Genomic DNA, 21,424 nt, shown 5'->3' on the forward strand with positions numbered 1-21,424 from the left:
AATCTAACTTTCATTCTTATTGTAACAAGCTCTGTGCCCTGGAAGTACATAACGATGAAACCAATGCCCCAGGCTGGCAGAATTTGTCTAATCCAACTGGGTCTCTGTCATGCAAATTTGCATTTGTTGAGGATTAAATGTTTGGACAGGGGCTAAGCTATTAAAAACACTGGCTGCTCTGGCAGAGGACCCAGGTTTGGTTCCCAGCACCCACGTGGCATTTCACGACTGTCTGCAACTCCAGTTCCACGGATCCAGTGCCCTCTTATGGCCTCAAAAGGCATCAGACACGCACATGGAGCAGACGTGTATGTAGGCAAAACGGCCATACACTTTTTTAAAAAGTTTTTTTTTTTAAAGTCAGTACGGGGGGCGAACACATCAGCGTTAAAACACCCTCCTGTAAAATCTGAGGCGCCAAAATCTGGCGTCGTCGGCTTCCACACCTGTGTGAAGTCTCTAACGTGCACGACGGAAGCGAGGTGTCAGGAAGGCGGACTTCCTCTGCGAGCAGCGAGGGAATGCAACACCAGCCACAGCACAACGCCGCCTAGGGCCCCGGACTCGAGAACTCACTCGAAAGCAGCCTTTTGGGGTACTGAGGCTGGCGGGAGGACGTCGGACACCAACGCAGCCTCAGCGCTCGCCGAGTGTGCGCAGGCGCCGACCCAGCCGCACGTGCGCGCCAACGGGCCGCGCAGCCGCCGTGGAGGGCCCGTGCGCCGAGGGTGGGGCGTGGCCTGGGCGGAGCTAGCCCCCAGGCGCGCTGACGCAATGGCCCGCGGCGGAAGGGTGCGGACGCGCCTGCGCGACCGGGGCTCGGACCATTGGGAGGCCGGGCTGCGCATGCGTCCTGAGAGGCCCGGCGGTGGCGGCGGCGGCGGCGGCAGCTGTGAGGGGGTTCCCGGAAGATGGTGCTGATTAAGGAATTGTGAGTGGGTCGGTGGGCTGCTGTGAGGCTCCGGGACGCGAGCTGGGGAGGGTCGGTTGGCTCAGTGTGGGGGGCGCTTCCGGGACGCTGCGAGCCCCTTACCGGAGCCCCGAGGCCCTGTGCGGAGACGCCGCCCTCCGTAGCCCGCCCCAGGCTCGGCGGCGCGGCCGGAGCTCCCGTGGGAACCGGGAGTGCCCGGCGAGGGGTCGCCCGGAAGTTCATGCCAGAACCCCTGCGGGCTCGGTGGACCTGACCCCTAGAACATCGCCCTGCCATCGATCTCTGGCCCCGCACCTCTTCAGATGAGGCGACACCGGCCCCACCTGCATTCCCGGGGGGTGCGATGCTGCCTTAAACACATGGTGTGGCAAATGAAGACATCCCCAGGTGCATCGGGCTGGCCCCGTGATTTATTTCGTTGAAAAGTTGTGCTTCCCCACTCCTTAGAGCCGTGAACATGACAGGAAACTGTGGTGGCAGGGACTGTTCCGGCTGTCACACCTGAATCAGTGCTCCTGGTGCAATTAGGGGTTTCAAGTGTGACCCATTTTGTTGTCGCTCTTCTCCCCCACCCCAATTTCAGATTGTTTTTTTTTTTTAAACAGACCCTAATTTAGCTATGTAGACAGCTTGTCTGTGTTAATTTCAACGGTGTAAAAAAAAAAAAAAAAAAAAAAAAAAAACCACTAACACAGTACCTCTACTTAACACTGCCCAGATTATTTTTTCTGCTTATATCTAAATTTTCTCTTGCCCATCTCAGCATCGCAAGACCCCGTGTTGCTCTGCAAACAGGCTTAACTTAGGGCAGGTCTGTTTCCTTTTCCTTCTGCTGCCTTGGTTGCTTTTTCTGCCAATCAGTAGCTCACCTTCTCGTGGAGTTTGTATTGTTTGTCTTTGACCATGTTCTCTCCGCATTGCACGCTGTCCTTCCTCTGATACCTCCAGCTCTTAGAAACAGTCTTTAGCACTTAGAAGATACTCAGCAGTGCTCTTGGAGGTAAGAAGAGGGCATGGAGAGGGGGTAATGAGCCACTATGTGGGTGCTGTAAACTGAACTCAGGTACTCTGAAAGAGCAGCAGGTCCTCTTAGTCATCCAGCCATCTCTCAGCCCCTCAGCAAACATTTGCTAATGAATTGATGACAGATTACTTTTTGGAAAAAATTTAAATTTACGTGTGTGTGTGAGTGTGTGTGTGTGTGTGTGTGTGTGTGTGTGTGTGTGTTACACACACGTGTACGTGTGTACAGGCAGGTGCCACAGCATGCTTTTCGAGATCAGAGGACAACTTGAAGGGTCAGTTCTGTCCTCCCATTAGGGTCCTGCAGCTGGAATTCAGGTCATACTTGGAGGCAAATGCCTTTGCCTGCGGAGCCATCTCTGGCCTGAAAAAAAATCACTACTTCTTGTTAGTGATGGGGAACCTGAAAAGAGGCATGCTTTTGCATTCTGCGCAGAGCAAAGATTGGCATTTAAAACATATTCATAGCACTGAACTTTGAGCCTGTGTGAAAACTTTCTTCCAAGTAATTTCAATGTATCTTCAATGTAAATTCAGTGAAGCATTGCCTCATTTATTATTCTAATGGCAGATATTAAGACAGAAGGAGCCGGGCCGTGGTGGCGCACGCCTTTAATTCCAGCACTCGGGAGGCAGAGGCAGGCGGATCTTTGTGAGTTCGAGGCAGCCTGGCTACAAGTGAGCTCAGGAAAGGCGCAAAGCTACGCAGAGGAACCTGTCTCGAAAAAAAAAAAAAAAAAAAAAAAAAAAAAAAAAGACAGAAGGAGACTCTGAGACAGATAGAAATTGACTTGTTCCAGACCACCTAACGAGAGTTGCAGCCCGGATTAAACATGAGGTGTTTAGTTGTTTTTAATATATTAGTTACTTGTTTTCAAAATGAGAATTAACTGTTGAGTAGCCCTATTTGACAGTTAGGTGAGTAGTCTGCGGGCAGATTAGTCCAGAGTGGGAATTTATACACTATGCATTTTGCAAATCCTCTAAGATTTGTTTTTATTATTTTAAGTTTTGTGTGTGTGTGTTTGCTTGCGTGTGTTTGCCAAGCACAACCACTGTCCAGGGCCCTAGAAACATCAGACTTGGGGCGAGGGTCCTCTTGGAGCTCCCAATCCCTCCTTCAGACCTCCCTTACCCCCCGCTCACATCCTCCTCACTCACATTCTGGCCTCCATGGGCATCTGTACTTACTTTTGTCTCACTAAACTTGAATAATTAGGTTGTAGAGGTACTTTTCTGGAAACATTCATTCGTGGACTTCAAGGCATGTTTGTATTCTGAGAGAAGTATCAGAAATAAAATAGGCACAGGGTTATCGAGAGCTCTGTGGCTAAGAGCACTGACTGCTCTTTCAGAAGACCTGTGTTGGGTGGCTTGTGACCTCCTGTACCTGTAGTGCCAGGTGATCCCATGCCCTCTTCTGTCTTTTGTGGGTGCTCTCTCGTACACATAAAAGTAAACCTTTAAAATGTATAGCACATAAATGATGAATGCAAGTATACTAAAAATTTCATGAGATTGTCCTGACCAGAGACTCTACAGAGGATGAGCTTTGTCAACGCTTGCTTACCCTAACAGGAATCACACCTCTGCATCTTGGGTCCTGTGGCAGTGAGGCGGGTAGCCCTCCAACGTCAACAGTGGCAGTCTTAGTCTTGTAGCTGAGACCTTAGGGTCCTAGGCTTATAAACACCCTCTCCTGTAAATAGCATTCTTGTTTACGGTGTCACTAGATTTAAAGTTCCAAGACAAGCTGTGATGGCGCACGCCTTTAATCCCAGCACTCGGAGGCAGAAGCAGGTGGATCTCTGTTTGAGGTCAGCCTGGTCTATAGCATGAGTTCCAGGACTACATAGAGAAGCCCTGTCTCGAAAAAAAAAAAAAAAGAAGAAGAAGAAGAAAAATTATTAAAGTTACATTGAGTCTAGAGATCTGTGTTTTAAAGCCATATCAATATGTAATGTGTATATTTTTCTTTTTCTTTTTAGTCGTGTGGTTTTGCCGTGTTCTGTTCAGGAGGTAAGTTGTTTTTTTTTTTTTTTTTTTTTTGTTTCTGCGCATTCCATTGGTATGATCTACTGATATGTTGATCTATGCTGTTTTGGTAATATGCATTTGCTTTTGTCTTCCTTCTTGGTGCGGTCCTGGGATTTGGACCCAGGGCCTCACACGTGCTGCTAGGCAAACAGTCTGCCTTCATTTGCCTTTCCATCCAGTTCTTGTGACAAAATGAATCATGTGTTACAGATAATTGTAAATAAATTTCTGTTATATTGTCTCATTTGGAAGAATCTGTAGAAAATAGTTTAACCAGTGTAGAAATTGTTTCAGCGTTGTCCCAGAAAAATGAGGTTCCAGCCTCAAGGTGGCCTCCTTTACTACTGACATTGGTCTTTCCGCAGAACTTGCTTTTCTGTAACGTGTGTGAGTTAAGCCTTCTCTGTCCTGCCTGTGGTAACTCTGGAGCTTTTCTGGTGGTAGCTCTGCCTGCCAACCTCACCACCCCCAAGACCTTCTGTTCCACTTTAGCAGGTCACAGAGTTAAACATTCCCAGCACATCCATTTGTGCTAATATGATGTGACCTCATGACTTTACACAGCTGGCCTTGTCGCTACATGCGCTGTAGCTGCTGCTGAGCACTGAAATGGTGTTCCACATGTGATCTTACCGTCAGCTCAAAGTGAGATTATGATGGAGACGGTGGACAGGGAAGACAAAGCAGAGAGGCTGTCTGAGAAGTTGGCTTGTGGAGCCAGGGTAACCCCCTGGGTCCTTCTGAACGTGCTCACAGTAGTTCCCCAGCTGACAGTAGATCCTGAGCAGAGAGTTGGAAGTTGAACAAAACAAACCGATAAGCTAAGAAGTGACAGATGACAGAAGGCAGGAAAAGCAGAACTGAGGAAAAGCGGTGGCTTTCTCCTGTGTGGACCTGAGTGCAGCTGCGTGGTGACTGAGCAGGGCAGGGCTTTCACCACAGTGCTCAGAACACTGGGCGCACCAGGCCCAGCTCTGTGTTTGTACAATTGATTAATTGAGCTCAGAGGAGGGACTTGACATTTATTTTTGTTGGGTTTATTTTCGGGGGAGGGGGAGTAGCTGATTGAAACAACTTGTTAAAATCTGGAGTCTTGATATTGTCACCCCAGATCTTTTCAGCTTGTTATTATACTCAGATTTAACAAGCATGCCCCCCTTCCCTGAGTCTTGAGTTACTCATTTTTGTTTTTTCAAGACAGAGTTTCTCTGTGTAGCCCTGCCTGTCCTGGAGCTCACTCTGTAGACCAGGCTGGCCTCAAATGCAGAGATCCAACTGTCTGTGTCTCCTGAATGCTGGGGTTAAAGGTGTGGGCTACTACATCTGACCCTGAGTTGTTTTTCAAATAACACCCAAGAGACAACCTAGTAGCATGCTTCAAGTTACCAATTCATTAATCTTTTGGGGAGTCTAGCCATTTAGTTTCTTCATAGATTTTGTTAGACCAAATTTGTCCTCTATTTTAAAGACATTTTAATCCTGTTTAGAAATCTGACATGTTGAAAGAAAATTTTGAAAGGACTTTTAAGGACTATGACATTAGCATTAGACTAACCCAAGAAACATGTTGGAAAACAGAGGGAACAGCCTTCCCGGCCATCCAGATTCTTTTGTTTGTTTGTTTGTTTTGGATTTTGAGACAAGGTTTCTCTGTGTAGCGGCCCTGGCTGTCCTGAAAGTCTTTGTAAACTAGGCTGGCCTGTCTCTGCCTCCTGAGTGCTGGGATTAAAGGTGTGGCCCAGCACGCCCTGCTCAGTCCAAAGCCTTAAGTAGATACTTCCTTGGGAGCACTTTTTTTAGTTCCAGCCTTTCAGACCCCTCCAAATCGAATTGAGTCATGCAGGGTAGGGGTGAGGGTTATTAAGTTAGCCAGCACAATGTTGCATTCCCCGTGAGTGTTTCCATGAGTATTTCCTGAGCTTTTGATGATGCTTTTATTCTCTCAAATATAATTTTAGCTTTGAATTATGAGTTCTTAGAGGTAAAATTTTATGCCTTTTCTTTGAAAATAAGCTCATAAAGAAGAAAAATGCTGCTTCAAGCTGTCTTAATCAAATTTGAAGAGATTGGCATTAGTCCCTGGAACAAGTGAGACCATAAGAGCCTCAGTTTTGCCCCTTATGGTGACTGTTAGTGCACAGTCCAATACTGCTGACGCATGAGAACTGCCCTAGCCCTGAGAGCCCTGGTTCACCGTGAGATAGGAATGACCTCGTACTCACCAGCCTTTCATGCCTATGCTCACATGCTTATGTTTCCAGAACGTTTGTGCTTATTGGAGGATTTTGTTGAAAAGTCCTGATCTTGGGTACCCAATACTGTGTCTTTTTCAGCTGAGCAAGGGCCAAATTGTCACTTGCTTCATCAGTCATGGAAAAGACCCCAAAGCTGTGCTATAAGGTCCTGAGGCTTTTCCTACCACACAATACTCTTCATTCCTCAGAGAGCTAGCTGGTTGCTCAGCCTTAAGGTTACACTCCTGAGGTGTAAGAGAAGTAAAAATGTTCCACGAGGTACAAGTTCATGGTTCAGAAGCTGAACTAAGTGCTGACATTTTCCTGATACATGTTGTTATAGAAGTAAAATATTAGGAACTTCTATTTGTGAACAATCATGTGATCATCCGACATTTGTCACTTGAGTTCTGTTTTCATGGAGAGCACATGCTGAATGGTTTGCTTAGACTTTTCTGTATCATCTTTATTAACGTTTTAGCATAGCAAAGTTCTGCTGCTCTTATTGACTTAGTAAAACTCTGCTCTCTGGAATTTCAGTATCAGGTTGGACAGCTTTACTCTGTTGCAGAAGCCAGTAAGAATGAAACTGGTGGCGGAGAAGGAATTGAAGTCTTGAAGAATGAGCCCTATGAGAAGGATGGAGAGAAGGGGCAGTACACACACAAAATTTACCACCTGAAGAGGCAAGTGGGGTTTGCACCTGTGACCTGCAGTACCTACCTGGCAGCCTCCTTACAAGCAGGCCTGCTGAGCTATGATATGCAGTGACCGTGTGTTGTGCTTCAGTTTATTGTGGGCCCCCTCATGTTTTATACTAAATTATAAAGGTGATACATCTGCTTGTAACAGAAGTTCAAACAGTAGGGAGGACTATAAAATTAAACCTTCATCCTCAACCTGGAGAGAGATGGTTAGCGGTCAGGAGCACTGGCTGCTCTTGTAGAGGACCCGGCTTTGGTTCCCAGAACTCACATGGTGTCTCACAGCCATCCACCACTCTAGTTCCAGGAGATCCAGCACCATAGGGACCAGGCACATACATACATACATGCAGGCAAACCACTCATACACATAAAGTAAAAATACATAATTCATCCTCACTCCTTGCCATCAATATCCTTAAGAAGAGAAACACTTGAAATACTTAAAAGTTTATCCTTCCAGGTCCTAGTTCATCCATGTTTTCATGTGATATCTATAGGAGTCTTTTTTTTTTTTTTTTTTTTTTTTTTTAAATGTGTGTGGGTGTGTAGGTTCTTACTCAAGTGTGTGTGCCAGTGTTTGTGGGGGAGGCCAGAGTACAGCTCAGTAATGTGCTCAGCATGATGGTCTCTTCTGAGGTAGGGCATGTATTGACCTGGAACTCACCAGTTATACCAGACTGACTGGCACTGGGATTGTGGGTATGGGTCACTGTGCCCCCGGTACGCTCACGTGGTTTTGGAGATTAAAGTCAGGTTGCAGGACAAGAACTTCACCAACTGAGCAGCCCTGGGCTCTGTGTGATTCTTTGTAAAGCCAAGTGAAATTCCATGGTGTGGGCCCAGCATAGTTAATTTACCTGTTCCCTACAGGGTAAGGAATGAAGATTCGCACATGTTAGGTAATTGATAGTTTAGTATGGTTTTTGTAGTTACAGCAGGTGCTCTCAGCCACTGAGCCGTATCTGCAGCTTCTCTTTCACTATAATTTTTATCATCTATTAGTTCATTTCTACAAGCAGCTAGAGTTCCTTATTGAAAACACTGGACTTTTCTGGGAGTGCTATAATAAGCCAGAGGGTTTATGTGTAAAGTCTGTGACGTCCCTTTATAGATTACTATTCCAGTGTGAAAACATTAGCTTGTTCCATTGCCGTGACAAAACACCATGACCAAAAACAACTAGGCGAGGAAAGGGTTCATTTAGTTTACAAGGAACAGTGTATCATTGAGGCAAGCCAAGGCAGGAAACTGAGGCAGAGACCATGGAGGAGTACCACTCACCAGCCTGTGCCCCCCCATCATTAATTAAGAAGACATCCTTACAGACTTGCCTGCAGGCAATCTGGAGGAGGCCTTTTCTCAAAAGTTCTTCCCAGATGACTAGATTGTGTCAAGTTGACAGAAAACCAACCAGGACACCTCTTGAAATAAATATGTAATATCTTTTGTTTGAAACCTAAAGGTTCAGATGTTAGAAAAACAGCTCCTGGTTATGTAGAAAAGGTCTATTACTGGGCCACTAGGTATTCATATAGTGTTCTGTGTTGTTAAAACCTAATCAGATAAAAAGCCTAGAAAGTCATTAAAATGTTAGTAATGTTCGTCACTTCCTGCTGAGATAGGGGTGATTTCACTTTTATTGGAAAAAAGGCTATTAAATACCATTTTTGAAACATCTGATTTAGGTAACTCTCCAGCCATAAATAATGACTCTTAGTTGAAGCGAGCTATAAATATGGTCACTGCAAGTGATACTATTGCTCAAGAGCTGATTTGGGCATGTAGAACTTTCAGGCTTGGTAGTACGGGTCTCTAGAGGCAGCCTTCCTGTGTTCTGGTCTCTTGGAGCAGCATCTTTACTACTGAAGGGGTCATTCAGAGTCATTCCACAACGTCTTTTCTGTGTACCAGTCCTGAAACATAGGCAGGTTATGAGTTTTGCGTAAGAAGACATGGGAATACACACTTGCCGTGGTCAGTAAGTGACAGAGACTTGTTACTCTGACTTAATTTCTCTCTTGCTCTGAGTATGAAGTCCCAGGCTTGAGGAACACGGTTGAGAATCCAGTGAGCGCAGGTCCCCTGAGAAGGAGCAGAAGGGGACTAGTGGGATGGTGAGGCTGCTTGACTTAGTGCCCACTCCTATCAGGCCCTTCAACCCCATCCAGAAATGGTACCTGGATAGAAATACAGCAAGGCATAAAAGGAGACAGGACAGAGGGCAGCAGTGATGGAACTTCATGAGCGATGCCAGAAGCCTCTCTACCTCCAGAGACCAAACAGGCCATTGCTGCTGCTGTCTGGGAGCAAGAAAGACTCAGATTCATTACTGTCACACTGACTGCTGATAAGCCACCAGATAACCACATTACACCACATTACAGAAGGACACAGATCACTTAGCATCAAGTAAGGCCTTGATTCCAGGAAAGGTTGATGTCAGTACAGGCTCTTCAGAGTTGGGTTCCTCGAGGGCATTGTGTTAGCATTTTAGATGGTGGTACCCACTCTCCTTGTTTGTATGCAGAGCATTTAATTCTTTAGTTAAGCCAAGTTGTGTGCCCTGTACCCACTTAGCATAAGTAGAATTAAAGATTTGGCTGAGACCACCAACACCTTATTTTATGAAATTTGTGAAATTCGGTGTTTTACTTGACCCACAGTAAACAAAGTCTAGACTCCTTGGCTTCTTGATTATAGCCACTTGAGTATGAAGAAGAAATACTGGTCAGATATTTTGCCCTTTTTTTGTCAGTCTCCTTGTGTAGCTCAGACTCATACTTGTGATCCTCCTGCCTGAGCCTCCTTGAGTGTTAGAACTGTGAGGTGCATTGCCATGCCTAGCCTTCTTTATTGTACAGGACTTCTGTGTGCTGTGTCAGAGAGGTGATTTTCAGGTCTTCCCCTATTCTGTAGGCTAAATTTCTTATTTTCTTGGGAGTGCCTTTTGAGGCCTAAGCAGTTTATTGTTATTGTTATTTTAAGTGAACTTCTGGTTTTCTGGTTTTGTTTGTGCTCACCCAAGTCACTGGCACATGCCACCCTGCACCACTAGGTCTTTGTCCATTTGGGATTGGTTTTGTCGCCATTCATTCTGCCACTCTGCAGCTTGGTTTAATTTTCCACACACAGCCAGAGTAATCTTAAAACTTGACCCAGGCTGTGTTGTTCTCCTTCTCAAAGCTTCCAGTGGCTTCTGTAGACACAAAAAAATGAACTTTATGCTCCAGCCTGTCAGTGGGCAGCCCACCTAGTCTCCTGCTGCCCACACCTCACTGGCAACCCTGTCTTGTCATAGTCTTCCTTTGGTCACTGCAGTTAGCCATGCTAGGAACTGCCATGGCTCAGGCCTCCCTGTCCTGCTGCCCCCTCTCCTGTAGCGTACTCCGCCCCTGCCCTGTGCTGGCTGTGCTGGGATTGCCCGTTGGTTCATTGTCCAAGCCCCCAGCAAGGTAGTTACAGTCATTTGAACCATGTAAGTCTCTTGGTTTGCCTCTTCTGTGACCGAGTTGCCTACCCTGGGCTGGAGAGACTGCTCAGTGGTAAGAACAGGTACTGTTCTTGCAGAGGACTTGAGTTCAGTTCCCAGCACCCATGTCAGGCAGCTCACAGTGGCATGTGACTTCAGCTCCAGCTCTGGGGAATCTGATGATGTTTTTCAGCTGCCCTGCCTGGGAACAAATGGTTTATAACCATTGTTCCATTATGATCAGATCTTAGTACAGCCTTCTTTCTACACAGTAGACTAAAACACTGCCACTGACTTTGATCCCCAGGTGAATATTCTTAAAGTGCATGACAAGGGCATGCCCTCTGAGAGAACCTTCATGCTCTCAGGCTTTGTGCTATGGGAACTCTCCACTTAACCAGCCCAGATCTAGACAGGGTACCCTGAGGTGAGGCCTGCTAAGAACATCAGAAGGTGTCACCATCTCTAAGTGCTTAGGGGAGGAGAGAGGAGAAAAAGTGATTTTCATTAATCAACGTGATAGAGGAAAATTAAGAGATTATTTAAGATAGATAACAGAGGAAAAATGATAGCCATGCTTCTGGTTGTCTTGTTAAGAATGTGAAAAATGTCTACTAATGAAGATTTCTCTTCTTAAAAGCTGTTTTCTTCCAGGTGCACATTTCCCCAGGTTTAGTTATTTACTTAGGCACATGAAGACAGATTACCAGTGAATGTTTTCATGCTAGGTACAAAACTATAGTAAGTTTGGAGCAACCAGCTCAAAGATGGAAATTTTATAACTTAAGTTTTTAAAAAAGGAACTTAAAACGGTAGAAGCAGTCTTTTGGAACTCTGATAGGAGACAGTTGAGGTTAGGATGGAGAAATATTAGAAGTGGGTGTGGGGTGATGACTCAATGGGCCATAGTGCTTGCTGAGCAAGAATGAGGATCTGAGTTCAAATCCCCAGCACGTGCATAACAACTGAATGTGGCTCTGTGCACCTTGTAACCCCAGCACTGGTGGACAGAGGTGGGAGGATTACAGGGCCTGCAGCATCCAGTATAGCTCAAGGTCTGGTGGGAGACTGCCTCAAAGTAATGAGCTGAGGGCCATAGGACGGGCACTTAGCATCCTCTGGCCTTGAGTGTGCACACTGGGGAGTCAGCAGGTTTCATCCTGGCTTATGGAAGTTAGAGTTTTTCCACTCTTGGGCCACGTAGGATAAAGCTGTTTCTGATGTAATCTCCAGGGGGTTGCCAAGTTGACTGGCTGAACCATTGACGGGTATTTGTCATACTCTGAGATGACGCATACCCCAATTATGCATAGGTATTACGTTATGCTATGTTGGACCTCACATTGCACAAGGACTGTTGGTTCTAGTTCACATCTGTGTGTTGTTTACACTGGATGTTCTTTGGGTGTGTGCATTGTATGTGTAGGTGAACTTATACATGCATGTTCACATGCTCATGAGTGTGCATATGTGCTTTGGCACACTTGGGAAGTTAGAGGACAGTTGTGGGAATCCAATCTCTCCCTAAGGATCAAACTCAGGTCGTCAGGCTTGGTGGCAAGTACCTTTACCCACTGAGACATCTTGCCAGTCCCCACCCTGTTTTCTGAGGTATGCACTTAGAGCTTGCCCATTAGGTTATACTGGCTGACCAGCAAGCCTTGGGGACCCTTCATTCATGCTTGGCTTTTTACATGGGTTCTGGGGTGGAACTTGGGTTCTCGTACTTATATGGCAAGAATCTCCTTGACCGAGTTATCTCCCCAACCTGCCTTTGACTTTAAGACAACTTTTTTTTTCAGTTATCCTGACTTGATATTTTCTGATGTTGGTGCGAGTCATCGTACCATTTGGAAAGAAGAAATGCTCAGAGTGGGCCGTCATTCATTGTTGTCTTTGCAGGACATGAAGGCACATGGGAAGCTCTTTTTGTCTGTTCTAGGATTGTCACATGCCTCAGTACTCAAAGTATATTTTTTTCCTGTGATGTCATTTGTCCGAATAGTGAAACTCCCCAACTGTGTACCTGTCGTGTCCTTTGGGCCTGGCATTTTGGGCTCCTCCCTCCTCATGCCGCACAGCTTTCTGGTTGGTGTGAGGCTTCTAACATCTGCTTTGTTTCGCCTCTGGCATTGAGCTGAGGAATAGCTTTTACCCACTGCTTACCCTTAGTCCAGTCAGAAGTCCTTCCTGGCTCCCAAGTTTGCTTACTGAAGAAGTTTGTTCTCTGTCTTACTGAATAAATAAGTTTGAAATTTATTTAATGACATAAAGTGCTTGAAGTTGGGGGCATGATGTAGTTTTGGCTTATGTGATTTAATATTTTAATTACTAGCTATCTGAGATGATGAAACAGTACTTGCCTTATGGTGCTCCTGGGATGTTTAAATGAAGGAAAGCACCTTCCTTTCTACCAGTTTAAAGTTTAACATCAGCAACAGTTGATGGGGTGGGGATGGGGGCTTTCAGTGTTCTAGGTACATCATAGACATTGTGTTTCAAGTTTTGTGACTTCAGGGCAGATAATACTAACTCCAAGTTAGAAGATCCAAGCCATGTACCAGGTGTTGACAGGTTGGAAGGTGGAGCTTAGGAGTTGACTCCAGTCTGTGGTAGTGTATGCTGGAGCTGTCCTTACAGAAGCCTCTGTTCATAAGCATATTCAAGTCGTTGGTATTTCTGTGTAAGCTGCAAAAAAGAAAAAAGGAAGAAAAGAAAAGAAAAGAAAGAAAGAAAAAAGAAAAGGAAAGAAAGAAAGAAAGACCAGTTTTCCTTCTTGTTAACAACTAGTGTTTTCTGTTTATAAGAGTGGATCAGTTAGTTGTCTTTGGGGGGTTCTTGATGGGTAGTTTTCACAAGCTTGTGGATGTCAGCCATGTATTTAACCTTTCTCTTCCGAGCATTATTTGAGGGAGCTAGCAACAGCCATTTCTTGAACTTACAGAATTCCTTCCTTTTTTCCCCCCTGAATCAGAGCCTGTCTACATAGCCCTGGATGTCCTGGAACTTGCTATGTGGACTGGGCTGGCCTCAAACTCACAGAGATCTGCCTGCCTCTGTCTCCCAGTGCTGGGATAAAGACGTGTACCACCACACCTGGCTATTTTTGATGAGCTAGCCTCAAGCTCATGGAGATCCTTCTTTCTGAGCCTCCTGAGTGCTGATGTGACTGCTGTTAAGACATAGCCCTGCATTTATGGCGTGCTTCTGTGGTGGTGAAGCCTGACTACAGGCTTGGCTGGATTTCATTCTGGGGAAGTTGATTCACACTTGGTAGAGGGTGAGGACCAACACCAGATTTGCCTGCTGACCTCCACATGACAGTGGTGCGTACATATCTCACACACACACACACACACACACACACACACACACACACACAAAAAAAAATGAAGCAAAAAGTGTCAATACACAAAAAAAAAAAACAACACACACAAAACACAACACACACACACACACACAAACCTAAAAGACCAAATAGTAACCCCTTATAGCTAAACTTTCTTAATAATTTTTTTGACATTAATTTGATACATGGTTATTTTGGGATTGAAATAAACTGTTAGTGCTCTATAGCTCATCAAATTTAGAATGTGATAACATTTTTGATAGAAACAAAAATGATTGTACAGTTGAAAATGTATCCAATGTCTTTCTCCTCACAGCAAAGTTCCTGCATTTGTAAGGATGATTGCTCCTGAGGGCTCCTTGGTGTTTCATGAGAAAGCCTGGAATGCTTACCCCTACTGTAGAACAAGTAAGCCGGCCCCCAGCAGCACTGCAGCCTGCTGCCCTTGTGAGGAGAGGGACACTAAATGCCCCGAGGTTAGACCAAGCAAAGCCTTCTGTGGGGTCTCAGATAGTCACTGGTTTCCTCCTCAGACCTCTGTGTACCCCTCAGGTTCATTCCCAGATATGACAGCCTTATGGAAGTCCTGCTAACTGCTGGCTTTGGGGTGAACAAGTAAACACAGAAAGCGTAAAGGTCATGCGCACCCAGAGGTGCCTTTTGGTGTGCTACAGCGGCACTCTAGGAGGATGTCACAGATGGATTTGCCAGACCATCTTCATAAATGATGTTATGCTTTTGTGATATTCTTATTAGCATTACTTTGAATTAAGGTAGATTATTCTTCATATTGTCTTCGTAGTCCATAATCTAAATTGAGGATCTCTTGGTGTCGCTTGTGTAGAGACCATTTTGAAGACATAAGCTACTAAGTGTTGTGTGTTTGGGATAGCTTAGTCCACCAGACATAAATATGGGGACGGGCTGTTTTGACTCCATCTAATTGAAGTTTTTCCTGTTTTGCTGCCCGCCTCTTCTCTCTGCCTCAGTTGTAACGGTGAGTAGCACACACTAAACTTTGTTTTTGCATCCTACTGATTCCTAACTGCTGCTTGCTTTTTGCTTAAGCTCCATTGCTTCATGGCCTGCCCCGTACCCTCCCTCTGCCGCTCCCACCTCACGCGTCCCAGGCTTGCCTCACACTCCTGGTTGGTTCTGCTTTGCTTTTGCTGCTTGCTCTGAATGACGGAATTGCTCAGCAGACCTCACGGCCTTTTCTCTGCCCCTGTGCTGCATCACAAGTGGGAGTGCTTGAATTACGTAAAAGCGTCTTTGCTGTACCCATCAAGCCTCTAAAAACCGGGAGCTGGGGCTGGAGATTCAGCTTGGCTATTAAGAGCACAGGCTGCTCTTCCAGAGGACCCACGTTCGGTTCCTAGCACCCACATGGTGGCTCACAACCATCCATAAATCAAGTTCCGGGGAATCTGATGCCCTCTTCTGACTTTGGCAGGTACCAGACATGTGTGGCCACATACATAGATGTAGGCAAAACACTCATACACCTAAGATAAAAATAAATCTAAAACAAAATGGAAAGCTAATGGCTCTGGATTTGGAAAGCCATCCACACTGGGGTTCTGTGTGGGGGAAAGACCCCAGAGAACTGTGAAGGGGGCATCACTTTCTTGTTGTGTTCTCTGCAGAATGAATATATGAAAGATGACTTCTTCATCAAAATCGAAACATGGCACAAACCTGACTTAGGAACGTTAGAAAATGTAAGTTTCCACCCTGCACTAAGAAGGCCGAGTATAGCTGCTTCATGGAGGGCTTGGTCCATGTGTCCAAGGCTTGATTAGAGCTGGTGGTGCCAGCTCTGCTTGAGTGAAGAAGGCTGTGGGAATGGGAATTACTGGAAGCAGTCCACTCTCCTCAGTGCCCTGATGACCCTGGATTAAACAAGCTCCTGGCAGCACGGCTGTGTCATTGGGGTGAGACGAGCCAGCCAGATGCAGATTGGCTTCCTCTATCAGTCCTGCCTCGATGCTTGAGTGGACTCTTGTGAGATCGCTGTTGTTATCAGCAGCTCTCTTACTTGCAACAAGGAGGACGTGGGTGACAGCACTCGCAGATGGTGCTAGATCCCATTCTTACCTGGGGTTTGGGATGGTTTTCCTCTGCTCACCAGAGCAGTCCTTAGCAGACCGATCACTGATCACTCTGATGTCTGCTTCCACTTCACTTGTCTGGGCCCCAGATTGATGTCAGAGAGATGAGCAGAGGGCAGGAGTGAGAAGGTCCTTGTTGGCAAAGATGTTGTTGCCAAGCTCCCGACTTAGGTTATGATAAGCATGTTAAGGTTCATTCATGCCTGAGCTTCAAGAATACCTGCCAGGACTCTGGAAATAGCCGCGAAGGCTTGCTCAGGAGCTGGGGAAGCATCTGGCAAGCCCTGACACCCTTGGCCCCATGGGTCTCAGAAGCGTCTGTAACTCTGGAGCACAGCATCTAGAAGTCATTAGGAGTGTGTGTGCTCAGGCCTCCAGCAGGCTGCCTTCCAGTGCATACCCACATTCAGGGTTCCTGCTCTCATCCTAGAGTGTGAGTTAGTGGAGGGCTAAATTCTAGTCACACTGTTCTGTTACTCTGCTGTTTCGTTATTGGTGCCCATTCATAGAACTCAAATTTTAGTTTGTGTGCTTGTCAGTTCATCATGTTTTTCATAGAAGTTCTCTAAAATAAAGGGTCTGAATGAAGTGATCCGTGTCGATTGTGTTTTATACTCTGTGTGACTTTATCCTGCCATTTCTAGCTTTCAAATGGGCTTACCTGTTATTTTAAAACAGTTCCCAGGGATTGAGAAGTAATTGAGTAACAAGTGTCAAGAAGTTGACAAACTGAAAACAGGCTGTAGAACAGTCATTGCCTTCTCTTTTTTAAAGAACATTTGTTTTTAATTGTTTCATGTTTTTTTTTGGTTTTGGTGGGGTGGGTGCACATGAGTGCATATGCCAGAGGAGGTCACAAACTTCCAAGGCTTTTGCAACTGGAGTTACAGGCAGTTGTGAGTCAGCCAGCATGGGTGTTGGGACCTGAACTCTGACCCTATGCAAGAGCAGTTTGTGCTCCTAATCACCAAGCCGTCTCTCTAGCCTGGTGGTTCTCAACCTTTGACCACCTTGAGGTCAAAAGACCCTTTCACAGGATTCTGCTAAGACCATTAGAAAACACAGATACTTACATTACAATTCATAACAGTAGCAAAATTACAGTTATGAAGTGGCAGTGAAATAATTTTGTGGTTAGGGTCACCACACCATGAGGGGCTGTGTTAAAAACCAGCCCTAGTGCGGCTTGTTGAAGTCTGGTTGTCGTGTTACCTTTGCTAGCATAGCATTTAAGGGTTCCAAGCACTGTGCTTCTATCTATCATTTGCATTAAACAGGCAAGATACATTTTGTTACAAGAATCACCTCTTAGTACTACTATAAAACAGCCCTGACGGATTTCTCATGCATAAATCCACCCCTCTTTGGGGGAGTGATACAAAGAGTAAAAGCTGCCCAGATCTCAAGATGGCCAGCTGCTGCTTACTGAAATAGTAATGTCATCCCCATACTGTACCCTGAGGGACTCAAGCTTAGATGACATATGGAAATGGAGTGCTTTCCTGAAAAAGAACACACTAAAGTTTTCTGTTTTCACAGGTTCATGGTTTAGATCCAAACACATGGAAAACTGTTGAAATTGTCCACATAGACATTGCAGATCGAAGTCAAGTTGAACCAGCAGTGAGTACTATTTGATGGCATCTTGATGTGTCCCCTTCACGGCTCCAAGTTCTTTTCTGTCTTTACGTAGTCCGCATTTCTACACTGAAACAATCCTGGCGCTCAGGTCTGGTCTAGGCAACAGGGGCCCTGGAGGAAGAGAAAGTGGTCCTTTTCTGAGCTGTAGGCAGGCCCTTTAAGAAGGGGAAGGGTACCTTGCATATGTTGGACAGTGTTTGCTCAAGAAATGTTTCCAAAAGTATTCTGTTTGCTGCTTTAAAGTTATACTGTGTATGAGTAAGAAAGCAGAAATCCTCCTTACATAAGCTCAGTTAAGGCTAGTCTTGTTAGAAACATCTGGTGTATGATCAAACCAGCTAGCATGCTTTTTTAATGATTTTGTTTGCTAAGCTTTTTAAATTTTGTATGTGTGTGTTTAATGCAATTGCAGAGCACACATAGAGGTCAGAGGACAACTTTCACGAGTTGGTTCTCTCCTTCCATCTACACATGGGTTGTTACAGGGTCAAACTCAGTCATCAGGCTTGGGTGACAAGGCCCTCTATCCACTGAGCCATCTTGCTAGCTGTTTTGATTTTTATTCAGTGTAAGTATCTATGCCTGCCTCTTGTGACTCAGTGTCCTCTCCCCACATCAGGTAAAGACCCTCATTTGTTTCGGTTTCATGAGGTTGGTAAAGACTAACTCAGGCCTTTAAATAAAACAGAGTTTGCAGGTAACTCTTGATCTGCAGGTGCAGCTGTACACATTTTATAGCTAGGATAGCCAAGGATCGTCCCCTGCTTTGTGGTACCTCCCTGGTTTGGTTTGTCATGGACTGTGGGGGACCAGCCCCCACACTTATTTACCCCAGGAACTCTTGAGGAATGAGGGATAAGACACTTTGTTAGAAATAAAGAGGAGAGAAACAGAGAGAAAACATAGGATAGACTCGGGTGGGCCTGGATCCTTATCCACCAGCCCAGAACTTTATTCCAGAGGTCTGTTTATAATAATGCTGAGGGGTGGAACAAAAGATCTCCAACCCTTGCTAGTTACAGTCACCTGGTACCCAGGCCCATGGTCCTATCAACCTCCCATGAAGTCCTGCTGGGTAGAGCCACTAGGAAACCTAGTGAGCCCCAACCATGGACAGGGTAGGGTGCTCAGTGTCCTCTACCGTTTCTCTTTTTAGTGCATAGTCTCTTAAATGAGCAGTGTTATCAGCTCAGCAGGACAGAAACAAATACAAAATGTCCAGGTTTACTGTGAAAAGTTAAAGTTAAACCTTCTAAAACAGGTCTCCAACCTTTATCAGAAACACTGGGGTTGAAATTGATAGTGACCAGGCTAGACAGAATGTGTGGGCACTGAATAGTGGGGATGATCCTGGGGTTTGCCTTGCTTGTTTTTAATTGTACTGTGATTTGAAGTTAACCTCATTTCAAGGCTGTTTCCACCTTTGAAATTATGTAAAGGAGGCTGTTTCAATCAGTTCAAGTGAGGATCGTTCAGATGGCCACTGCTCTTTTGTTGGGGTGTCTTTTAGCCATTGTTACGGTGTGTGAAAGAATGGTGAGAGGAAGAGAAGTGTCTGGGGTGAGAGGAGCTGGTCAGCAGGCTAGCTGGTCATAGACAAGGTGGGAGAACAGTGTGGCAAGCCAGGGTTGGGTGCCCCGGGAACAGCATTAATACGTTGGTGTTTGAAGTGATGTGTTGTGTTGGCCAGGCAGAATAGAATGGTGGCATCAACTAAACCTGGACCTTCGTGGTTCAGTAGAGCATAGGACATGCCCGGCTTTGCTGGGAGCATGAAGAGTTTTTGCTCTTGTCCTGGGACAAAAGTGGACAGTGTCTGAGAGTGTGGCCAAGGCAGCCTTCTGCTCTGCATTTGCAAAGGCTGCACAGGTGGTTGGTTCTGTGGGTCTTTTGGTCTGTGTGCTTTCTTAGTCCTGATAGTGAAAGTGCAACTGATACCGTGTAGGATGTCAGACCTGACATGATGAGAACCTAGCTTAAGGACTGGAGAGCAGCTGCTCTTACAGGGGACCTGGATTCAGTTCCCAGCAGCCACGTCAGGTGGCTCACAACTGTCTGACTCCATTTCCAGGGGGATTGGATGCACTTTAGCCTGCATGAGTGGCTGGTGTGCATAAACTGACACATACTCACACATACATAAAAATACATAAAAAGTATCTTTTAAAAGAAGGTATTTGCAGTTTTAAAAGACAGTGTTGTCACAGCAGGCAGCATGTCATTGCATACTTCCCATCTGCCAGCTCCGCCGTGGGGTAGCTTCCCAAGGTCAGTGGGAGTCCCTTGCAGTTGGATAAGACCAGCCCAGTACCACGATCTCGCTAAGTAGTAGAGGTCCACAGTGCTGCAGGGGACACAAGGTCACCAAGGACTCAGGCCCAGGAAGGCAGAGATGGGTAGGGTTGCCGTGGTTGAAGGGGCTATGTATTACACCTGTTTCCTGCCGGCATCGCTCTCTCATGTCAGTCTTGGTTCATGTGTCTGTCTTTTCTGCATAGAAATTGGACCTCAGGGAGGAGTCCTGCTGTTGGCATGTTCCTTAGGCTTCTACACTATGCCCGTGGTGATTGCATGGTAGGGAAGAGCAGGAAAGAAAGGGGGAGGTACCATTAAGATGAGCCTGTGCAAGCAACAGTTTTTTACTGGAATAAACATTCATCTGTTATCAGTTTGACGACAGTGGGATTTGTCAGGAAACATTCTTGTATTTGACCTATGGCCAAGTGTGAGAATCCGTAGAACTGATGTATCAGAATCACCACTGTGCATGCCCTTTGACCTGACTCTCCAGTGTAGTGTAACGGGTCTTGAAACCTAGGACTGGAGACTGCAGTTTAAGTGTTCACTGTCAGTCAGGAGATGACTAGAGTCATGGAGGCACATGAGAGAGAGTGCTACACTTACTGGATGGAAGGAGTGCTCTGTCCCATAGAGAGCCCTTCCTAAATAGTCTGGGAGGCAAGGAGGATGAGGAGGAAGGGCCAGTCTGATATGCTCCCCTAGTATCTGAAAAAGGAGAGCAGGGTTTTGATACACCGAGTGTCCGTAAGAGTCAGGGCAGGAAGACATGTGAAATAGATTTGGAGATGCCCTTTTTAGCTGTATAAGTTGTATTACAGTCTTACTTATGGCCAGTCAGTGACCAGGTAATGTAACCCCAGTGACTTTTCATCTTCGCAGTCATTTATCGGTTGGAAGTGAGTCAGAGGTTCCCTGAGGAACTGTAGAGTAGGACTCCCTGGACAAACAAGGCTGTCCTTAGAGTGCAGTTCATGCCAGCCACCAGTTCTTAATGCTGCTTTGGAGATGGAATGGTGATAGAATTGAGAGCCAGTAAGACATTGTGAGATGGGATGGGGTGCTGCCCCCGGTGGGTTGAGTCACCACTGCCCCAGCTCACCCTTGCAGCCTAGAAGCAGGCTTCACTCCAGCTTTGTAAGACGCACCTTTGAGTCTAGGCCTGTGTGGAACTTTTGAATAGTTCTGCCTTCGTGGTTCTGAAATAAACCTCTTCTACCTTCATGGTCCCAGCGCTATATGTGGGTCAGATGACTCACAGATTTTTATCACCTTAGTCCCTGCCAGATCTGGCTACCTCTGTGGAGTCGTGGCCAAGGAGTTAGCTCTGTACCGCAAATAAATGTATTGGTGGTGGCTTGGAAAAAGGAAATTCAGGTGCCCTTCAGAAGGCAGTGGGCTTCTCCAGGTTGAGATTCCTGGAGAAGTTAGTTGGTCATCCCCACCGCCACCCCCTGCTCAGTGAGAGTTTTAAGTCTGGGTTTTTGCTTTACATTGAGTGAACCAGCTTGCTTCTTTCTTAGAAACTGCTTTTCAATTCTTTGTATACAGTTCCTGGGCACACACGGATAGCAGAGGGCATCAGATGTCTTCTTTAATTCCCCACCATATTCTTTTGAGGCCA

At 45.9% G+C, this 21,424-nt stretch overlaps 1 protein-coding gene across 3 annotated transcripts in view; it reads left to right on the forward strand.

Annotated features, from left to right (window-relative positions):
• Positions 1-826: 826 nt before the first annotated feature.
• Pitpnb (phosphatidylinositol transfer protein beta) overlaps positions 827-21,424 on the forward strand; it is a 51,680-nt gene continuing 31,082 nt past the window's right edge. Inside the window, exons 1-7 of one of the 3 annotated variants that reach the window (XM_028859116.2) lie at positions 827-931; positions 3,943-3,973; positions 6,766-6,911; positions 14,067-14,158; positions 14,740-14,747; positions 15,397-15,471; positions 17,401-17,484. In XM_028859116.2, the coding sequence (XP_028714949.1) occupies positions 912-931; positions 3,943-3,973; positions 6,766-6,911; positions 14,067-14,158; positions 14,740-14,747; positions 15,397-15,471; positions 17,401-17,484 (456 nt within the window). In that variant the 5' untranslated portion in view covers positions 827-911. The remainder of the gene's footprint in view (positions 932-3,942; positions 3,974-6,765; positions 6,912-14,066; positions 14,159-14,739; positions 14,748-15,396; positions 15,472-17,400; positions 17,485-21,424) is intronic. The other 2 variants (XM_028859115.2, XM_037198596.1) reach the window with 2 other exon arrangements.

Source organism: Peromyscus leucopus, chromosome 23 (assembly GCF_004664715.2).
Source record: "Peromyscus leucopus breed LL Stock chromosome 23, UCI_PerLeu_2.1, whole genome shotgun sequence".
NCBI classification, from domain to species: domain Eukaryota; kingdom Metazoa; phylum Chordata; class Mammalia; order Rodentia; family Cricetidae; genus Peromyscus; species Peromyscus leucopus.